We start from the raw sequence: 22,814 nt of genomic DNA, 5'->3' as shown, positions 1-22,814 counted from the left end.
AAGGACACTACATAATGATCAAGGGATCAATCCAAGAAGAAGATATAACAATTATAAATATATATGCACCCAACATAGGAGCATTTCAATACATAAGGCAACTGTTAACAGCTATAAAAGAGGAAATCAACAGTAACACAATAATAGTGGGGGATTTTAACACCCTACTTACACCAATGGACAGATCATCCAGACAGAAAGTTAATAAGGAAACATAAGCTTTAAATGACACAGTAGACCAATAGATTTAATTGATATTTATAGGATATTCCATCCAAAAACAGCAGATTACACTTTCTTCTCAAGTGCACATGGAACATTCTCCAGGACACATCGTATCTTGGGTCACAAATCAAGCCTTGGTAAATTTAAGAAAATTGAAATTGTATCAAGTATCTTTTCCAACCACAACGCTATAAGACTAGATATTAAATACAGCAAAAATCTGTAAATTATACAACACATGGAGGCTAAACAATCACTACTTAATAACCAAAAGATCACTAAAGAAATCAAAGAAGAAATCAAAAAATACCTAGAAACAAGTGACAATGAAACACAACGACCCAAAACCTATGGGATGCAGAAAAAGCAGTTCTAAGAGGGAAGTTGATAGGAATACAATCTCAGCTCAAGAAACAAGAAACATCTCAAATAAACAAGATAACATTACACCTAAAGCAATTAGAGAAAGAAGAAGAAACAAAAAAATCCCAAAGTTAGCAGAAGGAAAGAAATCAAAAAGATCAGATCAGAAATAAAGGAAAGAGAAATGAAGGAAATGATAGCAAAGATCAATAAAACTAAAAGTTGGTTCTTTGAGAAGATAAACAAAATTGATAAACCATTCACCAGACTCATCCAGAAAAAAAGGGAGAAGAATCAAATCAATAGAATTAGAAATGAAAAAGGAGAAACAGCAACTGACACTGCAGAAATACAAAGGATCATGAGAGACTACTACAAGCAACTATATGCCAATAAAATAGACAACCTGGAAGAAATGGAAAAATTCTTAGAAAAACATGACCTTCTGAGACTGAACCAGGAAGGAATAGAAAATAAAAACAGACCAATCACAAACACTGAAATTGAAACTGTGATTAAAACAGTTTGATTCCAACAAACAAAAGTCCAGGACCAGATGGCTTCACAGGCAAATTCTATCAAATATTTGGAGAAGAGCTAACACCTATCCTTCTCAAACTCTTCCAAAATATAGCAGAGGGAGGAACACTCCCAACTCATTCTACAAGGCCACCATCACCCTGATACCAAAACCAGACAAAGGTGTCACAAAGAAAGAAAACTACAGGCTAATATCACTGATGAACATAGATGCAAAAATCCTCAACAGAATACTACCAAACAGAATCCAACAGCACATTAAAAGGATCCTGCACCATGATCAAGTGGAGTTTATCCCAGGAATGCAAGGATTCTTCACTATATGCAAATCAAACAGTGTGATATAGCATATTAACAAATTGAAGGAGAAAAACCATATGATGATCTCAATAGATGCAGAAAAAGCTTTTGACAAAATTCAACACCCATTTATCTTAAAAACCAGAAAGTAGGCATAGGTGGAACTTATCTCAACATAATAAAGGCCATATATGACAAAGTCACAGCCAACTTCATCCTCAATGGTGAAAAACTGAAACCATTTCCTGTAAGATCAGGAACAAGACAAGGTTGTCCACTCTCACCACTATTATTCAACATAGTTTTGGAAGTTTTATCCACAGAAATCAGAGAAGAAAAAGAAATAAAAGAATCCAAATCAGAAAAGAAAAACTATCATTGTTTGCAGATGACATGATACTATACACACAGAACCCTAAAGATGCTACCAGAAAACTACTAGAGCTAATCAATGAGTTTGTTATAGTAGCAGGATACAAAATTAATACACAGAAATCTCTTGCATTCCTGTACACTAATGATGAAAAATCTGAAAGAAAAATTAAGGAAACACTCCCATTTACCATTGCAACAAAAAGAATAAAATACCTAGGAATAAACCTACCTAAGGAGACAAAAGACCTGTATGTAGAAAACTATAAGACACTGATGAAAGAAATTAAAAATGATACAAACAGATGGAGAGATATGCCATGTTCTTGGATTGGAAGAATCAACATTGTGAAAATGACTATACTACCGAAAGCAATCTACAGATTCAATGCAATCCCTATCAAACTACCAATGGCATTTTTCACAGAACTAGAACAAAACATTTCACAATTTGTATGGAAACACAAAAGACCCCAAGTAGCCAAAGCAATCTTGAGAAAGAAAAATGGAGCTGGAGGAATCAGGCTCCCTGACTTCAGACTATACAGACTATACAAGATGGCATGGTACTGGCACAAAAACAGAAATATAGATCAATGGAACAGGATAGAAAGCCCAGAGATAAACCCACGCACATATGGTCACCTTATTTTTGATAAAAGAGGCAAGAATATACAATGCAGAAAAGACAGCCTCTTCATTAAGTGGTGCTGGGAAAACTGGACAGCTATATGTGAAAGAATGAAATTAGAACACTCCCTAACACCATACACAAAAGTAAATTCAAAATGGATTAAAGACCTAAATGTAAGGCTAGACACTATAAATCTCTTAGAGGAAAATTTAGGCAGAACACTCTATGACATAAATCACAGCAAGATCCTTTTTGATCCACCTCCTAGAGAAATGGAAACAAAAACAAAAATAAACAAATGGGACCTAATGAAACTTCAAAGCTTTTTCACAGCAAAGGAAACCATAAACAAGATGAAAAGACAACCCTCAGATTGGGAGGAAATATTTGCAAATGAAGCAACTGACAAAGGATTAATCTCCAATATTTACAAGCAACTCATGCAGCTCAATATCAAAAAAAACAAGGAACCCAGTGCAAAAATGGGCAGAAGACCTGAACAGACATTTCTCCAAAGAAGATATACAGATTGCCAACAAACATTTGAAAGGATGCTCAACACCACTAATCATTAGAGAAATGCAAATCAAAACTACAATGAGGTATCATCAGTCAGAATGGCCATCATCAAAAAATCTACAAACAATAAATGCAGGAGAAGGTGTGGAGAAAAGGGAACACTCCTGCACTGCTGGTGGGAATGTAAATTGATAGAGCCACTATGGAGAACAGTATCGAGGTTCCTTAAAAAACTAAAAATAGAACTACCATATGACCCAGCAGTCCCACTACTGGGCTGAGAAAACCATAATTCAAAAAGAGGAGTCATGTACCACAATTTTCATTGCAGCTCTATTTACAATAGCCAGGACATGGAAGCAACCTAAGTGTCCATCGACAGATGAATGGATAAAGAATATGTGGCACATATATACAATGGAATATTACGCAGCCATAAAAAGAAACAAAATTGAGTTATTTGTAGTGATGTGGATGGACCTAGAGTCTGTCATACAGAGCGAGGTAAGTCATAAAGAGAAAAACAAATACCTTATGCTAACACGTATATATGATATCTAAAAAAAAAAAAAGTTTCTGAAGAACCTAGGGGCAGGGTAGGAATAAAGATGCAGACGTAGAGAATGGACTTGAGGACATGGGGAGGGGGAAGGGTAAGCTGGGACGAAGTGAGAGAGTGACATAGATTTATATATACTACCAAATATAAAATAGATAGCAAGTGGGAATCAGCCACATTGCCCAGGGAGATCAGCTCGGTGCTTTGCGACCACCCAGAGTGGTGAGATAGGGAGGGTGGGAGACACAAGAGGGAGGGCATGTGGGGCTATATGTATATGTATACCTGATTCACTTTGTTATAAAGCAGAAACTAACACACCATTGTAAAGCAATTATACTCCAATAAAGATATTAAAAAATAAAACTATTTATGCCTTTGAAATAAAAGATTTACTGTTACCTTTGCCTAATATTTATCCAATAATTTGGGCTTTTTAATGTATTTAATGGATCTGTAATCAATTTTTGTACAATTAGATGTTCCTTTCTATTTTCAAATTGTTAGTAATTTTCCCTCTTTGCCATTTTTCAATCTGTCTCCTCCCCCACTAATATAAAACTCTACTTTTCCTGTATACTACATTATATATTTTTTAATAATTATAGAATTTGTACTCTACTGACCTTTCTGCTCTCCTCATAATAATTATTTTGTCACTTTATTGCAGTAGGCAGAGTTCTAAGATGGCCCCAAGATTCCCAGGCTCTTTTTTACATATACCTTCTCCTAGTTATTCAATTAAACACTAACTTATTTACGGCTTCAAAAAGATTTTGCAGACGTAATTAAGGTCTCAAATCACTTAACCTGAAGATAAGATTATTCAGGTGCGTCTGACCTAATCACATGAGCTCTTTTTAAAGCAGTGAATTTTCTGTGGCTGGTCTAGCTGGCTGCACAGTAGGAAGTTAGAGAGCTGTTCTGGCTGCCCTGGAAGAAAACAAATATCCACTCTATACACTGAACCTCGGACCACATGGCAAGGAACCGCAGGCAGCCTCTATGAGCTGAGAGTGGTCCCAGCTCACAACTAGATGGACAACTGGGGCCTCAATCCTACAACCACACGGAAATAAATTCTACCAACAACCAATGAGTTTGGAAGCAGTTCCTGAACCCAGAGGAGAGCTCAGCCTGGATGACATCTTGATTTGAGCATCATAATATCTGAGCAGAACGGTGAGCTGGTAAATGAGTGTCATTTAATTTAAAGTCACTAAGTTTGTGGTAAGTTGTCCCATAGTAATTTTTAAAAACTAATATATTTACAGTATCAATTCTTTTTCAAACATTATCTGTTCTCATTCATTACACTTCCAGAAGCGCTTCAAATTTTCTCCAGTAAAAAAAACCGTATTGACAATTCATGGTGTCCTTATGTTAAATTTATGGATTACTATTTGGATCCAAATAGTCTCCCTCCCTTTGGTATGAAGGAACAGGTTCAGAGGGTCTGCAGTGGCTCAATGGAAAGAACAAGATGGTACCAGCTGCTGAGTGAGTGAGCTCCCCCTTTCAAACAAAGCCACTTTCTCAACCATGAAATTGTACTGTTACAAAAATGCCCTCCCATAATGCACTATTCATTAGCATAAGTAGGCTCTCCTACCTGCCAGCCTGTACATTTTTTCCCAATAAACACTATTTCATATATGCCAGTGAAGCAGTGTGTCAGTGATCTCCTTGGCATGACTTAAGTCCTCCTCACATATTGTTCTTGCAACTCCAAACTGCTCTTGGCTCTCAAACCCACTACTCCATTCATACATCTGGGGATATTTGCACCAAGTCCTCTATTCAAAGAACGTGATTGTGCTGCTATTTAGAGTCATTTATGTTTCTTGGTAATGTTTTATAATTATTTTTAAATAGATTATTAACCTACTTCTATAGCTCTCAAAGCTATTATGAATGTTAACCTTTTTATTTATAACTAATATATGCTGGTATAGAGAGAAGCTTTTGGATCTGTATAGTTTCTTTTGATTTTTAACTGGACACAGTTTCAATTTTACTGATAATTAAATTGACAAAATAATAAATTATTTGTATTTTTAAATGAGACCATTTATCCAGAGAAGTCCTCAGATTCTGAAAGAATGAATCTACAGTGATGTCATGCAGACCTTGGGTATGTTACTCCAATCTTTTATGCCTACTTCTAAGAGATGTAGGCATGGTGTTGGGATAATAGAGAGCAAAAAAGGAACCGTTGTCTTGATAACATAACTTCCCCCAAGGTTAAGGTCACTTCATTTCTGGAAGTCTGAAGCTCAGCATTATTATCCAAAATATACCTTCTCCTTTGCAGTGGGGGTTGAGGCCTCTTAATACTTTCACACCTTCTCATAAGGCATCCTGGGGGTCACTGTCTCTTACCCATTCAAAGTCAAATACATCTTCCTATTCCCAAACCCAGAGAAATTAAAATTTCTTGCTTTTGTCTGGGTCTGTCATTCCCTTAACATCCCAACATTTATTCCCATTCTGCTTTTGCCCTCAACATTTCCATTATCTCCATAACCTTTATGGTAGGGTAAAAATTTGAAGCCCTTAGACCTTGCAGTACAATAAAGGAGATTCCCCTGTATAGGACCAAGAATTTCAAGGTCCAGAATCCACACATTAGACGTAGCTTGCGGAGTAGCAAAATTCTTTCCTTAATTGTATATAAATTTGTTTCTGGTACTCATATCACTGCAGGCAGTGAACCTACAGTTCTCTGCTCCTGCAACCTAGTAGGCATCTTACCTCACTGTCAAGACACAGAGCCTCAACTGTGCCTTTATGAGATGGACGGGAAGCCATGGGGAACCATGCTCAACCATTTGCAACTGTATCCCATCTGTATTCTGTACATGGTTTATTCACTGCTTGGTGAGGAGATCAAAGTGAAAGCAGTCTTGAAAGGTGACCATGTCATTTTTGCTCATCCCTGAACTCAGATCAGGTTCTATGTTCTGATTAAACTAAGCCCTCTGCTGTACTCAGATAACTCACCATGATCTCTGTACCCTCATATGTATTTTTAATTCAGACCTCCTCCCACCTCACTTTTCAGCTACTTCTACCCATTGTATAACCCTAACTCTGGACAAAGTACTTTTCTGTTCAACCTTAATTTTCTTAATTAACTAAACGTGGTCTAGCACATTCCTTGCTGTGTTTTCCCATGGAAGCCTTGCCACTCCAACTCCTTCCAACTTCCTAAAAAAAGCTTGCTCCTAGAGCCACCTCTAGACCACTGATTCATTGTTCTTTCTCCTTCAATTAAAGCTCATACCATTCCTATTGCCTTAAAAAGAGTTAGGATATAAATGTGTTTTAGAATGCAACTGATCAGTATGCAAATGTATAGTAAGTTCATTACAAATAAGAATAAATTTATTAACCACAATAAAAAAGGAAAACAAGAAGGACTTTATTTTTGCAGCAAACTCTTATTACCTGTGAAATATTATGGAATCACTTGGAAATAGTAAGGTTTTTAAACTATGTGAAGTTTATATATTACTCTGCACAAAATTATTCCTTGTAACTGTCTTCAATAGAAATTATCTGTAGATTATATATTTAGCCATTTCAAATAAATATAGAAATAAGTATAACACTTTCTTTAATTTTCCTAATAATGCACTATGGTTTACATGCTTTAAAGAAAAGGGAAAATTCTTTAAAAGGACAACAGACTCCAGGTAGATAGGTTGCAATACACAAAAAACAAATTTTATTGTATATTGTTAATATAATTAGTAGTAAAAGCATACGTTGAACCATGTTTTCCTTTATAAAACTCTACAAAATTAAAGATTTCTATTTAGACTCATAATACCTAGAAGTCACCTATGGTTAAATTTTGGCTAATATGCTTGAAACACTCAGTAAAAAGAGAAACTATGTAAAATTGTTTATATATTATCAAAAACAACTGTGGAACACTCATTACAATTTAAAATGAGATTACTTAAAATATGGATTGTAAATTCTTCTAATTTTCATTGAAACAGATTTAATCTTGACAGGTGAGTTGTTTTTGGTCCATGTGCCCCATCGAATTCCAGTTGCAAGCAATTTTCCAGGGAAGTAATGAATGCCATTCAGATTTGCGAGACCACACTGGTTGAACCACCAGCCGGTATTGTTACTGAGGTGGCTGCAGCTCTTCACAGACTGACCACTGATGGAGCATGCAGGGCGACATCCATCATTATCAACATCTGATGTGCTAAAAGGCATTGCATTTTGATTATCTTCTTTTCTGAAACCCCGGAATGCATCACCTAGGTAAAATAGATTTTTTTAATGACGAAATTTAAAGGCATTTTTTGTAATTTTAATCAACATTTACCAACCCATTATGCAAAAGCATTACATCCCAGAACTAAGGTTTAAATTATATTTTACTAGGTGTTATATTAAAATCTCTTCTCCGGGTGCAATATGCCAAGATCTGGTAATGAATTCCTCAACATGATAGGCATGTTTAAGTAGACATTTGTTGGAACAAATTATGGTGGTCTGTGATGGCCTAGGAAAACTTTGCATATTATCAGTTAATAAATTGAAAACTATTAAATCGTTGCATGATTGTATGAAAGGACCAAACAGTAGCAGTATAAATTGAATGATAGTTTCCTTCGTATGCTTTAAAAACTAAATCCTATCCCTTACCCCTGGTAACCACTAATGTGCTCTCCATTTCTACAATTTTGTCACTCCAATTATTTCATATAAATAGGCTCAGAATATGTAAAAAAAGAATAAGTGGACATTCGATACAAAATCACAAATCACAAAATGGAAGCTTGGCTGTGTAGAGAGAACCAGATAATTTAGGTCAAAAATATGGTGTATAAACCTGTCATACTTTGGGGAAGAGTAATATGGTAATTGGTAATTTAGGAAGAGAAAATAATTTACACACAAATTTTTATACCAGTACCATTTTACATCACTTTAGGTAGAGAGGTATGGATGAAGGTGAAACCTCTACCTTTAAGGAACAAATTTATAACTGCAAAAGTTGTTTGATTTTATTTAGGGACCACCAAGTTTATATTAAATGCCCAATGCCCTCAAGAAAAAAATCAGCTATACCACTGAGGTATGCCTTTTCTTCATGGCTCTCCACATGATATGCATACTAATTGGATAGTTGTTAAAACACCACCATATTTTAAATACTTACACTGGACATTCTATGTATGGTATCCCTGATAGTCACAGTAATCTTCAAAGATTAAGTATCTTGGCCAAGGCAACCTGGCTAACTAAGTAGCAGGGGTAGAAGTCATGTGTGTTTGTTTCTTTTAAATCACATAAATAAAAGATTCTAATTAGTCCCATTGTACTTAGATTTCACTTATAGATAAAATTTGCGGGCTTCCCTGGTGGCACAGTGGTTGAGAATCTGCCTGCCGATGCAGGGGACACGGGTTCGAGCCCTGGTCTGGGAAGATCCCACATGCCGTGGAGCAACTAGGCCCATGAGCCACAACGACTGAGCCTGCGCGTCTGGAGCTTGTGCTCCGCAACAAGAGAGGCCGTGACAGTGAGAGGCCCGCGCACTGCGATGAAGAGTGGCCCCCGCTCGCCGCAACTAGAGAAAGCCCTCACACAGAAACGAAGACCCAACACAGCCATAAATAAATAAATAAAATAAATTAAAAAAAAAAAAATTTGCTAAAATGTTTGAAACACTAAGTAAAAGTGAAGCTATGTAAAATCTTTGAAGAATTCAAAGCCCACGTTTGTTTCATTATGTTCCAAATGTTTGGCATCTTTTGAGATGTCTTTGAGGAACCTGGAGAACTTCACTAATGGTAGTGGCCTATCCTGTACCCCAGCCCTGTCTCTGACCATGTACTTCATAGGAACAAAATGTCAAAATTGCACATATTTGCAGGGAGAATATCATTTTCAATACCACATGGTGCAAAACCTTTCAGAAGTTCAAATGAGAAAGACAACACTTATGGATCATTGCCTAAATTATATGATCCCTCCACAGATACTCTCCCTAGTTAAGTCCAACCATCAGAAGGATCATACATTATATGAGCTCCTCACTGGATTATATTTAATAATTTACTCTAAAAATATAATGCATAGGTCTATTTTTAAAGAAATGGCCCATTAAAACTCACTGTTACGTTTTCTGTCCGAGTGTGATTAGAAAACATGACACTTTGTTTTCTCTAAGAACCCAGAAAAATGTCTCTCAAATTTTAAAACCAGGACAATGTGTCCTCATGGAACAACTGTGCTCCTCAAATGTTCAAATTTCATATTTCTATTTTTGCTCTGAGCTCAAAAGTCAAATGTCTGGCTCACCTCTACCAAATACCTGATCATACTTAACTATACTGTTATCTTTACATTCTTTTGACATCTTTTTCTTTATTTTGATTATATTATGTGATGAACACTTGAAAGTTACTTAACAGCTTTATTGGGAAAAGGCAGAATAGGGCATGACAAAATTTGAGGCTTCCAAAATGAAAAAATTCTTTCCATTATAAACTGTATCCTCTAATGAGATCCTAGTCATCTTCTAGAGAAATCCCACATAAACTTTTCCTAACATTGTATGTTCCATATTTAGATAGTTCTTTACTCTTTTAGAGATGAAGCCTCAAAAATTATATAACTCCTTAAAATTGTCCCTATATGTCAATATTTAAATTTCAGACTTTTACTTAATATCCTAAGTCTAAACCCCCTCAGATATCAGAGATTCCATCCATACCAGGCAACTTCTCATGCCCAGTAATTTTCCTCCCTCTGTGCCTTGACTCAAGCTGCTCTGTTTGCCAACATTCATTTTTCAAAAGCCTATCCATTCCTCCAAGTACAGATCAGTGATTCTCAACTATAAGGATGCCAACATATCCATCTAGTGAATACAAATACCTGGGCCCAAACTTACTGGATCAGATTCTGCATGAGTATGTACTTTCAAAAAGCATCCCAGGTTGACTCTAACATTAATTCTTTGTTGAAAACTACCCTTCCATGAAGATTTTCTGGATGCAATCCACTGGAATCATTCTTTCTCTTTAGCCCCCAGAGCTCTATCGGTATTCTGTGTTTTGAGTTTTATTTAATCTCCTCCTCTATATTGTGATCAGTTAAAGAACTGGGAACACAACTCATTCATTTTTGGATTTCTAACACTAAACATACCTAATGAACAAGTACCATGATGAGCAATGAACAGGAGAGCTGAATTTAGTATTAACTCAAGTTTAAAATATCAGCATCAAAATATGAATTTAACATCAAGTATTTTGAAGTTCTAAAAATTTAACTTATTTGGAAATGAGTAGATGTACCGAGATATAGCCAAAAAAAAAAAAAAAAAAAAAGCCCCCACTAAACTAGTTGTTCTATCAGCCTGGGTCCTTGCCCTTGCTCAGATGTGATGAGCTGGGACTCGGGCAAGTCACTTAATCTTTCAGGTTTCTTCACTTGTAAAGTGAGAAGAGTGAAGAGCAGCTCTAACATTCTATGACTTCTAAACACCAGCCTCTCAGTACATGAAAATGTAAATAATGCCTTCCCAGCCTGCCCCACAGATTCGCTATCTAAAGAATCAATTGTGATTACATATGGCAAAATTGTTTTAAAGTGTATAAAGCACTTCAAAATCACGAGGTGATGCAACCATCATAGCAGAGTTTCAAAACTCAAGACTTAGCCAGTTTTCTCATTCCTAACCTATTCTGTTATCAGTTACGTGTCATATACCAAAAGAAATGCATTACTTTTATCTTCATCTAATATTGAGTCAGCTATATTTAAATCTTTTGGATAACTTTAGGAATAAAAAACTTACCAGCATTTCCCGAATATCGTCCTAAGTGCACTTTAAAAAATCTTGTTTCATCCTCTAGCCAAAAATTATCATATGATGCATAAGCGAATGTGTCATCTTCAGATTCCAGTGCCACATACAGCATAAAACCGGTATTCTTCTGATTCACTATGTAAAAAATCTTTTTCAGCCCTAGCCAAAATTCACCTGTTTAAAAAAAATGCTTTTTTAAATATATTTTAATACAAGTTAGATAACCCTCTGTTATTAAGTGTTTGATTTTGCTTAGCGTTGTAACTAACTCCAATAACTCCAAGATGGCACACATAAATTATTTGAGAGACTAGATTGCCCTGGTTCAAATTATCAGTGTTTGCCTAATTTACCAAAACATATATGTATGTGTATCTTCCCACTTCTACTTTACTAGACTTGGGATAACCAGTCTCTGTTTCATTTTTTTATCTCCCCAAATTAAATTCAAAAATTCATTTAAAGATCACGTAAAAAGTCAAGTTTTACCTTAAGGCATGTCAACAAAAAATGAGTTCAAATATTATGGCAGGTAACAAAATGATGTGTACCAGTAAATATAAGAGGTTTAACCTCCAAATCAGCAACTCCTAAAGAAATATTTTCTGAAAATGCTCAGTAGAAATTATTTTTTCTGTCTTTGAGAATAATGTTTTGTGAACAAATATTTCTTTGTTATAATGCAGCTCGTCAGTTACTTATGAATGAGGACATAAGGTAGCGACACTGGAGCATACCCAGGTTAAGGGTCAATATTTCCAAGATGATTATAGATCCAAGATGGATTATTGAGCTCCCTAATTCAGACTGCATTCTTCTCGCATGTTCTAGCCAATGGCTTTCTACCTCCCTCTACCCACTGTGGCATAACCTAAATGTGGACACTCCTGCTCTGAAGTATATCCCTCTGCTTGAATCATGAAATTACTGAAGGAAGTAAGGATCTAGTCAGAGCAAACTTCAAGAATTGGGGGACAATGTGACAGCATTCAAATCTTAAAACTATAGCTAAGATACTAAGTCACTCTCCAGGCCTTACAGGGGCATTTTAGCTACCTTCCCACTTAGAACTGAAAAGTATTCTGAAGAAATACTGGAAGAAAGGAAGTATAGGAAGTAAAAAAGAAGTACAAGAAGGAAGGTGGGCCCGCTTAGTTTCTCACAGTCTGACACTACAATTTAAGTGTCCTTGCCATCTTTCCCCTCTACCCCAACTTCAGATTTAACTGAACAGTACATTTTCCTTAATCCCAAGTTTATTTTTTTAAATAGGCCAAGTACAAAGCAGTCTGCTTATGTGAAGTATACCTGCCTGAAGACATTTTTTGTCAAAACTCAGATAATTTTCCCATGGAAATAAGCATTAAGTAAGGAAGATAACAACTTAGAGCCTGCAGATCTATGACAGCTCAATTCAGAAGGCAGCCCTTACTGGAAAATTGGAGGTAATGCTAAGAAAACACAAGTATATCAACTGCATTCCATAGCATGGCAGCTATTTGGCCTTACTTATGACATTTTATTACATTTCATGTCCCTTCTAACACCATTGGCATGCTGTAGGGTTTTTAGCAGTAGGACAAACACCACCACTTATTAAATCCTTGGATGACATTATTATGGGATGTTAGAGATTTTAAATTATAACAACAGTAACTTAAAATAATAGCATAAAAATGATCAAAGTCACCTGCAAATGTTCCAATTAATGTAAAATTCTGCAGGGTTCAGAAATACTGGTGCTTCTATTCACCAGCAAAAGTTGATGCTGCCATGTGGTAATAACGTGAACAGATTTTACAGTTCACCTGGGGTTTACATTTTCCAAGTTTTGAGCATAGTGATTTTTACTGACATTTACGTAATTTGAATTCCTACAGCCATGGACCTCAATTTTCTATTTCGTATGCTTGTGTAGACACAGCACAAATCTCAAGAATTTCAAGGTCCCTGCTCATTCAGGTTTTCATTCTACAAATAGTTATTGAGTATCTGCCAGAATTCTGCTGGGTGCATAATCAATACTTAATAAATAAGACAATTTAGAATTTTCACTCAAATCACATTTCAACTAAAAATAAAGATTTTCATATCCCAACTGAAGACCTGTTTAAGTAATTTGGCATATAACCAGAGGGTAATTTGTCATATTTTTATATTCACAAGGATTTGCTATTTTTACTAACAGTTTGACCGATAGAGACAGAGTCCATAGGCATATTATCAAAAAGAAGAAAAAAGAGGAGAAATAAATAAAATTTGACCTAAAAGGTCACCAAATCCATCCAGATAATCGCACCATAACCTTTGGAAGTCAATTATCCCATCAATCCTTTTCTGTATCACAGTCCAACCACCTCCTCTGTAATCCATGTCACACATTACCTAAAATAAACCCAGAAAAGACAAAAGTAACATAATATTATTTTCATTCTTTGATATAAAATTCATACTTCACCCTTAAAGCCTAGAGAAAGAGAAGATACTTCCACTGAAAGTTTCAGTGCAACTGTATGTCATTAATGTATTCAGATATTTTTTAAATCTCTAGAAATAATACTGTTTATTATAAAACAAACCTAATTGCGGTCCCTGTATCAGTCATTTTTTTAACATATGTGTTTGTAGCATTTTAAGGTCTCAACTCCATAAATATTTTTCAGTTGAGTAATAACTGTACCAATCTGATGTGGCAGAGTGATGTATTTCTTTATAAATTAACTTTTCCTTTTAATTAAAACACTGATTTTTTTAAAAACAGCGTTAAATATGCCTGTGTGCCTGTCTTTGATTGCTTTTTTTCCTCCAAAAGTCTGGAAGGCTGTGTTCAGACTGGGATTTTCAGACAGAAAGGCATGATTTGTGCCCCATCTCAGCAGGCACTCATAGGTGCATCTGTGGTGCTCTGTTAAATACCTCTAAGAGGACAACCATAGGGGACTCATAGAAGTGACACAGTGAGAAAATCAGAGCAATCCTCCCCATCAGAAACTTCCCACACACAGACAGAAAAAGGCAGTGTGGAGGAAGTTAGGGAACCAACACTTTCCCACCAAAGAGGTAATTATGCATCCCACTCTTCACAAAATTAGAAGCCTTCCCTTTCCACATCTGTTCAGGCCCATTTTTGAATCTGTAGGTGAAGTAATTTAGGTAATTTAAAATTATTTCCCACTTAGTTCCCAATTTTTGACATCCTGTCAATAGATGTCAAAAAATAATGTTAGTATCTCTGAGATGAGAAACTGGTTTAGAAAAAATATTTTAATAAAAACTATCAATAAGGTATGATATTGGTATTATAAATTTCTTATGCACAAAAAAGTAACCAGAAAATTATATATATATAATTTTTATATACTATATAGACTATATGTAATATAGTAATATTATAATACATAATTTTAATAACACATAATTTCTAGTAGAAATTTCTTCTAGAAATCATGGTATAGAACTACTAAGGATAAATATAAGAGTAATTTATTTGATTTGATTTAAGAAATGGATCAGGTTCTCAATCTGTCTCACAATTCAGTGAAAGGTTTTTTTAATTATTAATTTCTTATACAATCACAAAAAATCACTTATCATCCAAAGAAAGTGTAACCAAGTGTAGGAAGAGAAACTAAAGTATTTTTAGCAAGCCCCAAGGCAAAGCACACAATTATTTTTTAATATCCATAACCTAATTCAAGCAAGTAAGTATTTATTTTGCATAGTTCTGCCTACTGTAAGGATAATATAAGATCTTGCACCAAATGGATTTACTTTAAAGAGTGTAACCATGAACACTCAAATAGAAAAGTGAAAGACCCTCTAGTTCTTTTATTGGTTTGTGGTTTGGGCAAAGAATTCCAGAAAACAAAAATTTTGAAACTGGAACTTATACTGATTTATTTTAAAATTTTTAAGAAAAATTAAAATATTAAAACAATTAAAATTCTAATATTATTTAAATAAATTAGATGCCTATCCTATTCCATATAATAAGGGAAAACTTTACCTCAAATGGGTAACTAGATCCTTCTGGGTGGATTATATACAAACCACTTGGTGTTTTAGTGACAGAACCAATGGTATCTTTAATATCAGTACAATCTAAACCTAGAAAAGTAAAATTAGTTATTTAGGATATTTCCACATATACATTTAAGACAATCATTTTATAACAGAGAATTGACAGTGCTATCTGAAATTATTATTATTAAAATGTTCAGTAATGATGATGATTTTAACTTTTTGAAAATGAAAAATTATCTCAACTTTAGAAATAAGGAACTAGATAGATGGAGGAACTGGGATTGAATAAGTTATGCTGCAATAAACCTTCACTAATAACTAACTCACTGTTATTGATTAGTATTCCATTTGGTATCAACATTTATTTAATATGTTTTATGATTATGCATTCTCTTGTCCAATAAATAATGCCCTTTCAGAAATCTAGGCTTATTTTGGGAACATAATGTGTAACAGAAATCTGTGTGAATGAGGAGGAGAAAATCCAAAGGAATAAGTAGATTAATTACTATTGACACATCCTTTCTCCACTATTTGAAATTTCAGAGATTCTGGTGTTTGGGGGCCCACCATTACAAACAGGCAAAGGGAGAGGAGGGGGAAATCACTTTCTTCACCAGAGAAAATGATGCTGAGGCTAGAGCCTGCTCTGTTGACAATAGCTAGAACTGTAGCAGTCTATAATCACCTTCTCTTAAGCACTCCCCTTTCCAGGGGATTGTAAATATATTATGTAGATACGATATTATAGTTTACTCTGATATACTTTACTTTGTGTTATCTTTTATAAATGTGATAAAAACAAATTCAACCCTTACAGCATCAGTTACCAAGAGAACAAACACATGAAAGCCTGAGACTTCAGAGCCAGAAGCTTGGGTTAGATTCCTAGTTCTACTATTTACTAGCCAGAACCATTAGCTAAGTTACTTACCTACTTTTCTTCATGTGCAATATTGTTATAATAATAATACTATCTACTTCATAGTGTCATTCTGACGATTTGCATAGTAAGACATTATATCAATATAAAGCACTTAGCACAGTGCCTAGCGCACAGTAAATATGCAGAAAATGTCATCTACAAAAAGGTAGCTATAAAAAATTGTTTGCTTTCCCCTTCACTTCTAGAAGATATAGATTTGTTGCCTTTCTTCTGAATTGCTAAGAGACATTTTCATAATAACTTTATGCTCAGAGATATGATAATAGAAGTTTACAATGAAGGACTAATCTGAGTTGGAATATCTGCTTTGCCATCACCATCCAAATAAATATGAACAGGTTATTCAGATGTTTCTGGGCTCCATATTCCTTACCTGAGTATGGTGATCATCATAGCAAACACTTATACTGTCTTACTATGCATCAAGCAATATTTTAGGAGCTTTTGGTGTATTTATTCATTTAATCCTCATAAGAACCATATGAGGTAGGTACTATCAGTTTACTGATGAAGAAACTGATATCAAGGAAACAGTGGATGAGGGATTTGAAGACAGGTGATCTGACACCAGAGTCCATGCTCATAACCACCATGTTACACTACCTACACTACTCACTTATGGGAAATAAATGAGATATAATAGAATAACAAAAAATAACATGTGAAAGTGCCTGTCATAGTGCCTGACACATAGGTGATTCTCAGTAACAGTTTATTTCCTTCTCTTTGTAAGGAAAAAAAGAAAGATCATTCATTAGGCTGTCAATAAATATTTACTTGCTTGGAACTTCTTGTTATTAATTCACAACTGTAAGATATATAGGGCACTTTTCTTAGAAACCCATGACTTTAGGAATTACTATACAGTGTTTTAGTATAAACAGTGCTAAATTCCAGTTTCTTTTGTCTTAAGTTTCTTTTTCTTTTCAAATTTTATGTCCCAATTTGAAACATCTCAAACATGTTAAAAATACTTTTTACAGGTGGGAGGAATTCTGAGACCTTCTTTTCTTCTAACTGAAGATTGATTATTAATATTAAAATGTAAAAGGAGAGCCTGAATTCAGTTACATAAAACTATGCAATTTTCAACAGATTCAGAATATCTGCATACAGCCATAGCTTTCAAATGGTCAGAAAAGCTTCCCAATTCAGGAAAGTACACATTGTCTGGGTTGAAATTTGGCAGGTATTACTCCTCCAGTCTGTTAGATGATAATGAGCTGTATTTTTTAAACAGAAGTTCTAAATGCATCAACCTGTCCAGGAAATTTTTAAGCAATAAAAGACAAGTATGAAAAGGGTGAAATACCAAAGTTCTCACCATGTGACTGAACTGGTCTGTGAGGAAAAGTATCCAGCTGTTTTCTAAAAACTTCTGTAGTCAAAAGGAGAACTCGATTCATGAGCTCATTAACCTAAACACACATGCATACATTTAAGCAAATTTATACTTGAACAAAACTCTCTTAGCTGAATTTTATAAGTGATATCTCTAAGCCTCTTATAAATCCAGCTTTGAAATATATATAATGCCCATTTTTCTTTTGAATTCCTTACTGCTCTAAGCAGTAAAGAAAGGCATTACTAAATAGCAATCATTAAATTGAGTACTGTTTTCCTCCTACACGTTGCTTTCATCTGCCCAATTCTGCATTTAACTGCCCTTGCAGATCTGTTCTTTGTATCTTGCCTGCTCCTTTGCTGTAGTTTCTTATCTGATCTCCCTGTCTCCTCCCTCTGCTCTTCCTCAAGTCATCCTCCTCACTAGCTGTCAATCTAATCATCGCATTTCCCTGCTCAGACACTTCAATGACTCCTTGGTGTGGCATGAGTTAGCTCCTATTTGTTTAAGTCAGTTTTCCTTATACACCTCAACCTCACCAGCCACTCCACCCCTGCACCACTTCAAGCAGTTCCCCAGAATGGAAGGTCCTACATTTGTGACCTTTGAAGCATTTATCCATCTTTCATTATTCAGTTCATAATCTCTGTCATCTGGGAACACTTCTCATAGCTCAGATATTGAATTTCTTTGGTGCATCCCTCTGACAGCATTCACAACATTTTCAATACATTTTTCTGCTCCCTTAGACTGTATAAGCTTTAAGTGAAGATCTTTTTTTGTTGTTATTGCTTTCTGTTTGCCTGAGGCTTACTATGGTGCCTCTAACATAGTAGGCACTAAATAGATGTATGGACTTTAATGTATTAAAAAATTAAACAATTATACCTCTAGCTAAGTATATCAATGTACACATACAATAACAACACAATTCTAAAAAATCCATACCTGATTAGATAAATAATCCAAGGAATCTTGCTGCTCATCCATCATATTTCTTAGTAGTTTTTTGGTACTTCGTGTATAAGAAACAATAGAATTTTGCAAATTTCCTTAAATCATAATAAAATGTGTTTGCTAAATATTATTTTGTTACAGAAAACAAGTACAGTGAAAAATAATTTCAAAATGATTTTGGATAAATATGTAACAATAAAGCTCAATCTAATACATAGAATTGCATATTCTAGTCAGTACTTTTTTGTTCAACCCAGGATTATCCAAGAAAACAATTGTTTCAATACCTCCCAATGAAAGTATGCTTCCTAATAATTTAGATTACCCCCAAATAATTTAATCTGATATAAATGAGAGACAACTTTCTGAATATCAATTCTCACTTTATAAGATGAGAGGTACAGAAGCAGGATGTCCAAGACTCATCAATTCTTACTACATAAGAAAGTAAAAGGCAATAATTCCATATCATGTAAGTTAATTTTAAAAGTAAATCTTTCTTTAAATTTTTTTCTATTAATGCTATATTGTTATATAAACAAATTACAAACACACATACATATATACCCATAATAAATCTTAGTCAAAAGTTTTAGCTGGTTGGTTTCTGGTTAAACTTTTACTATGTATTTTTGTTTTTATTTTAAAACAATCTTACTTATAGAATAGTTTCAAGAACAGTATGAAGAACTTTTTCTTAATTCTTTTGAGCATGCCACCATGATGCCCCTGGATACTTCAGTGTGTTTTTCTTACACCAAAGACATTCTCCCCAACACAGCCATCAAAATCAGGAAATAAACATTGACTACCATGTACTTCTCAGATTTTATCCAAGTTTATTCAGTTATACTGATGATGTCCTTTACAACAAAAGGAGTCACACATTATGGCATACATTATTCTTTTAAAAATTATTTATTTCTATGTTCCTAACTTTTACTCTAGCAGTAGAATCACATTAACAATTCGTGATATTTTAAAATCTACCTCACCCAGCTTCATCTCTCATTTTTACTTTCAGTCTCTCACTTTCTATTAGACACTCCCTGGATTTAGACATCTGTCTTAATGGATCTAAAGCCACACTCATAGGTTTGAGAAGCCTGAGATACCTGTGTTATACATAGAATTAAACACAATAAAGTGAGCTTTTTATACTTTCTGACCTAGGAGTTACAGTCCTATAAGAACTGGATCAGAACCTCCTCCATTTCTGATCCCCCGTCTCACTTCACCGCCTATGTACATATAAATAAATAGATCATGAAAATTACTGCACTGTTACTAGTTTTAAACAAAAATGGAGATTTTAAAACTTTTTATTTTTTATACTTTGCCACATAAATTCACTGTGAATTTGTATTATATCTATTGTAGAATTTACTCAATATTAGTGAATTCCCTCTCAAAACTCAGGTGAAATTTGCCATTTGTTCAGACGGAAGTAAGAAAATAGTGCTAGGCGAATTGATACTATCAGTGCCTTCTGGCTCGCCCCTTCCCTATGTGGCTAGTTGGTGTCACTGGGCCATATTACATAGAAGAAGGATTTGTTCATTTATCAAACACTTACGAAGCACCTACTATGTGCCAAACACATAAAACTCCTGGCCTAGGATGATCAGGATATATATAAAATGACCCACACAAATGCTAAGCTATATTTTTCCATCTCTACCCTAGAAATAATAAATCATATACCTGTATAATTGTGGTTATTTTTAATACTTACTACACATGAAATGTTTTTCTTCTCGTGTAATCTTAGTTTTAACATCACATGATTCCTCACAATCTTCTTTATAAACAGTAGCATTACTTTTACTTTCACCTTTTGCATTAGATTCATCTTCTACAATGTTATCTACTGGAGAATCCTTTATATTAAAAAAATAGAAATAAGAAAAAATATATGAAATATGTTGTATTACCTAATATGTCATAAATAAGAAGAGTGTAGAAAAAAAGACGAGATTTCAGGACATATACAAGGATGATCATTAGAAAAAAACATAATTAACTGGTTAGTTCAAACTTCCACAAATAAACCTTACAGGTAAATTCTAGGTATGAACAATAAATACATGTTAATTCATTATTTTTGCTCTCCTTTTTTCTTCTCCAATTCCAAAAGGAATCATTTAGGGTCTACGTTCTAGTGTGGTGGCTCTATGGCCTTGACCTTTAACTTTTACACATTTCCATGTGCAATATAGTTCTGACCATCCCTCTTCCAGGAATTGCGCAATTTGAAGTTCTTTGAATGGGTACTAAGAAGGTTCCCTGAGATGCCTACATTTCTATGCCAAAAACACTTTTTGCCACTAGTTATTAGGAATCGTGGTTTGGGGGAAATGTGCAGGAGAATTGTTGCTTTTGTATAAGCTAAAGTATTTACAGATTTGAAAGGTAAAGTATGCATAGATTTAAAAGGTACCAGTGAATATTTAAAAAGGATAAACAACAAGGACCTACTGTATAGCACAGAGATCTCTGTTCAATGTTACGTGGCAGCCTGGATGGGAGGGGAGTCTGAGGGAGAATGGATACATGTATATGTATGGCTGAGTCACTTTGCTGTGCAACTGAAACTATCACAACATTGTTAATTGGCTATACTGCAATATAAAATAAAAAGTTAAAAAAATTAAAAAATAGAAGGTAGCAGTGATAACAGAAAAAAAGCATGGAATTTTGCTTTGCAAAATCAACAACAGATATCATTTTAAAAAGCCAGCAACCTTATATATAGAATGGATAAACAACAAGGTCCTACTGTGTAGCACAGGGAACTATATACAATATCCTGTAATAAACCATAAAGGAAAAGAATATGAAAAAGGATATATATATATTCAGTTACATATGTATAACTGAATCACTTTGCTATACAGCAGAAATTAACACAACATTGTAAATCAACTACGCTTCAACAAAATAAAGTTTTAAAAAATTAAATTTAACTTAAATTAAAATAAAAAGCCAACAACCAACTACAAACCTGTGATTACTAGTGGGGAGAAGGAAGGAGAAAGGTGCAAGATGGGGTAGGAGATTAAAAAGTACTAACGACTATTCAACGAGAAAAAAGAAAGAAAGCCAATTACAGATGTCATTCTAAAGGTATCTGTTCTTGTTGGCACACTACTGGTTTTTTTAATGTTAAAACATTCTTTGGTAGAAGTTATGTGATTTAAAATAACTCTGTAATTTAAAGAACATAATAACAAGCTTTGTCCTCTTTGACCTGGATATTGAGAGAAAGGTAAAGAGCTAATCACAATATAAAAGATATTTGCCCAAAAAGATGCTTACATTTTGTTACATAGATCTACTTTTAACTTTTTGCTCTTTCCCCTAAACTGCTATAATAATTGACATAGTAGATGTTTTCAAAAACTTAGGTTACAACTATATTTTTTAGATCTAAATAAGATTCTTAAATTTTTAGTATAGAAAATTGTTATTAATATTTCTGTAGCTTTTTTAGAATTTATTCTTGCTTCAACTTTGGAATTTAGTACTGATACAGTGGTAAATACATTTTATAACATTTAACAATTATAAGCCAACATTTAAATGTATAGAGATCCAAATCACCATCTACTCATAGTATTTCATACACTATCTTAGCTATCAATCACTCTGACATTGTTTTGAATAAAATTTTCTAATTTTAAATTTTAACATTTCCTAGGTAACCAGTCACAAGACTATATTTGAAGTATGAAAGTTTATAGAATAGTTTTTTTTTAAGCAAAGTGAATTTTTTTACTACCTACCAGATATTTCATTATTAAAGTTAACTGGAAAGTTGTTGGCTAGTTTTTAACCAAGGCCTGCAATTTCTTTAACAATTTTTCACAAGAAATGTATTAAGAGTCAATCTTCAGTTTATGGTTTCCTAAGTTTAAAAGTAATATTATTTAAGTATAAGTCTCATCATTTCTAAATAAACACTTTAATTTTCCCATAAATTATATTGAGTACTGTAATTAATCTTTTCAAACATCTAATATATATCTTGAAAACTATATAATCATGCTTTCCTAGCTGAAATAATATTGCTGAAATTCTTACCGTAGAATGATGCACACAGTTACCTTGTATAACTTCTCCACAAGTAAAAATACATAGATTTAATAACAAGAGTGAAGCTTGGAAAAGATAAATCAT

At 34.1% G+C, this 22,814-nt stretch overlaps 1 protein-coding gene across 1 annotated transcript; it reads right to left on the bottom strand.

The window, feature by feature from the left end:
- Window positions 1-7,475: 7,475 nt before the first annotated feature.
- On the bottom strand, window positions 7,476-22,814 carry ANGPTL5 (angiopoietin like 5). The gene is made up of 8 exons (XM_059929371.1): window positions 22,719-22,814; window positions 20,371-20,515; window positions 18,627-18,730; window positions 17,658-17,751; window positions 15,371-15,471; window positions 13,629-13,749; window positions 11,353-11,538; window positions 7,476-7,795 (listed from the first exon to the last, which is right to left on the bottom strand). Exons 1-8 carry the CDS (start codon window positions 22,812-22,814, stop codon window positions 7,476-7,478), a joined length of 1,167 nt encoding a protein of 388 aa, XP_059785354.1.

The sequence above is a fragment of the Balaenoptera ricei genome, chromosome 8 (assembly GCF_028023285.1).
Source record: "Balaenoptera ricei isolate mBalRic1 chromosome 8, mBalRic1.hap2, whole genome shotgun sequence".
NCBI lineage: Eukaryota > Metazoa > Chordata > Mammalia > Artiodactyla > Balaenopteridae > Balaenoptera > Balaenoptera ricei.
This window is presented reverse-complemented; position numbering and strand designations above follow the sequence as displayed.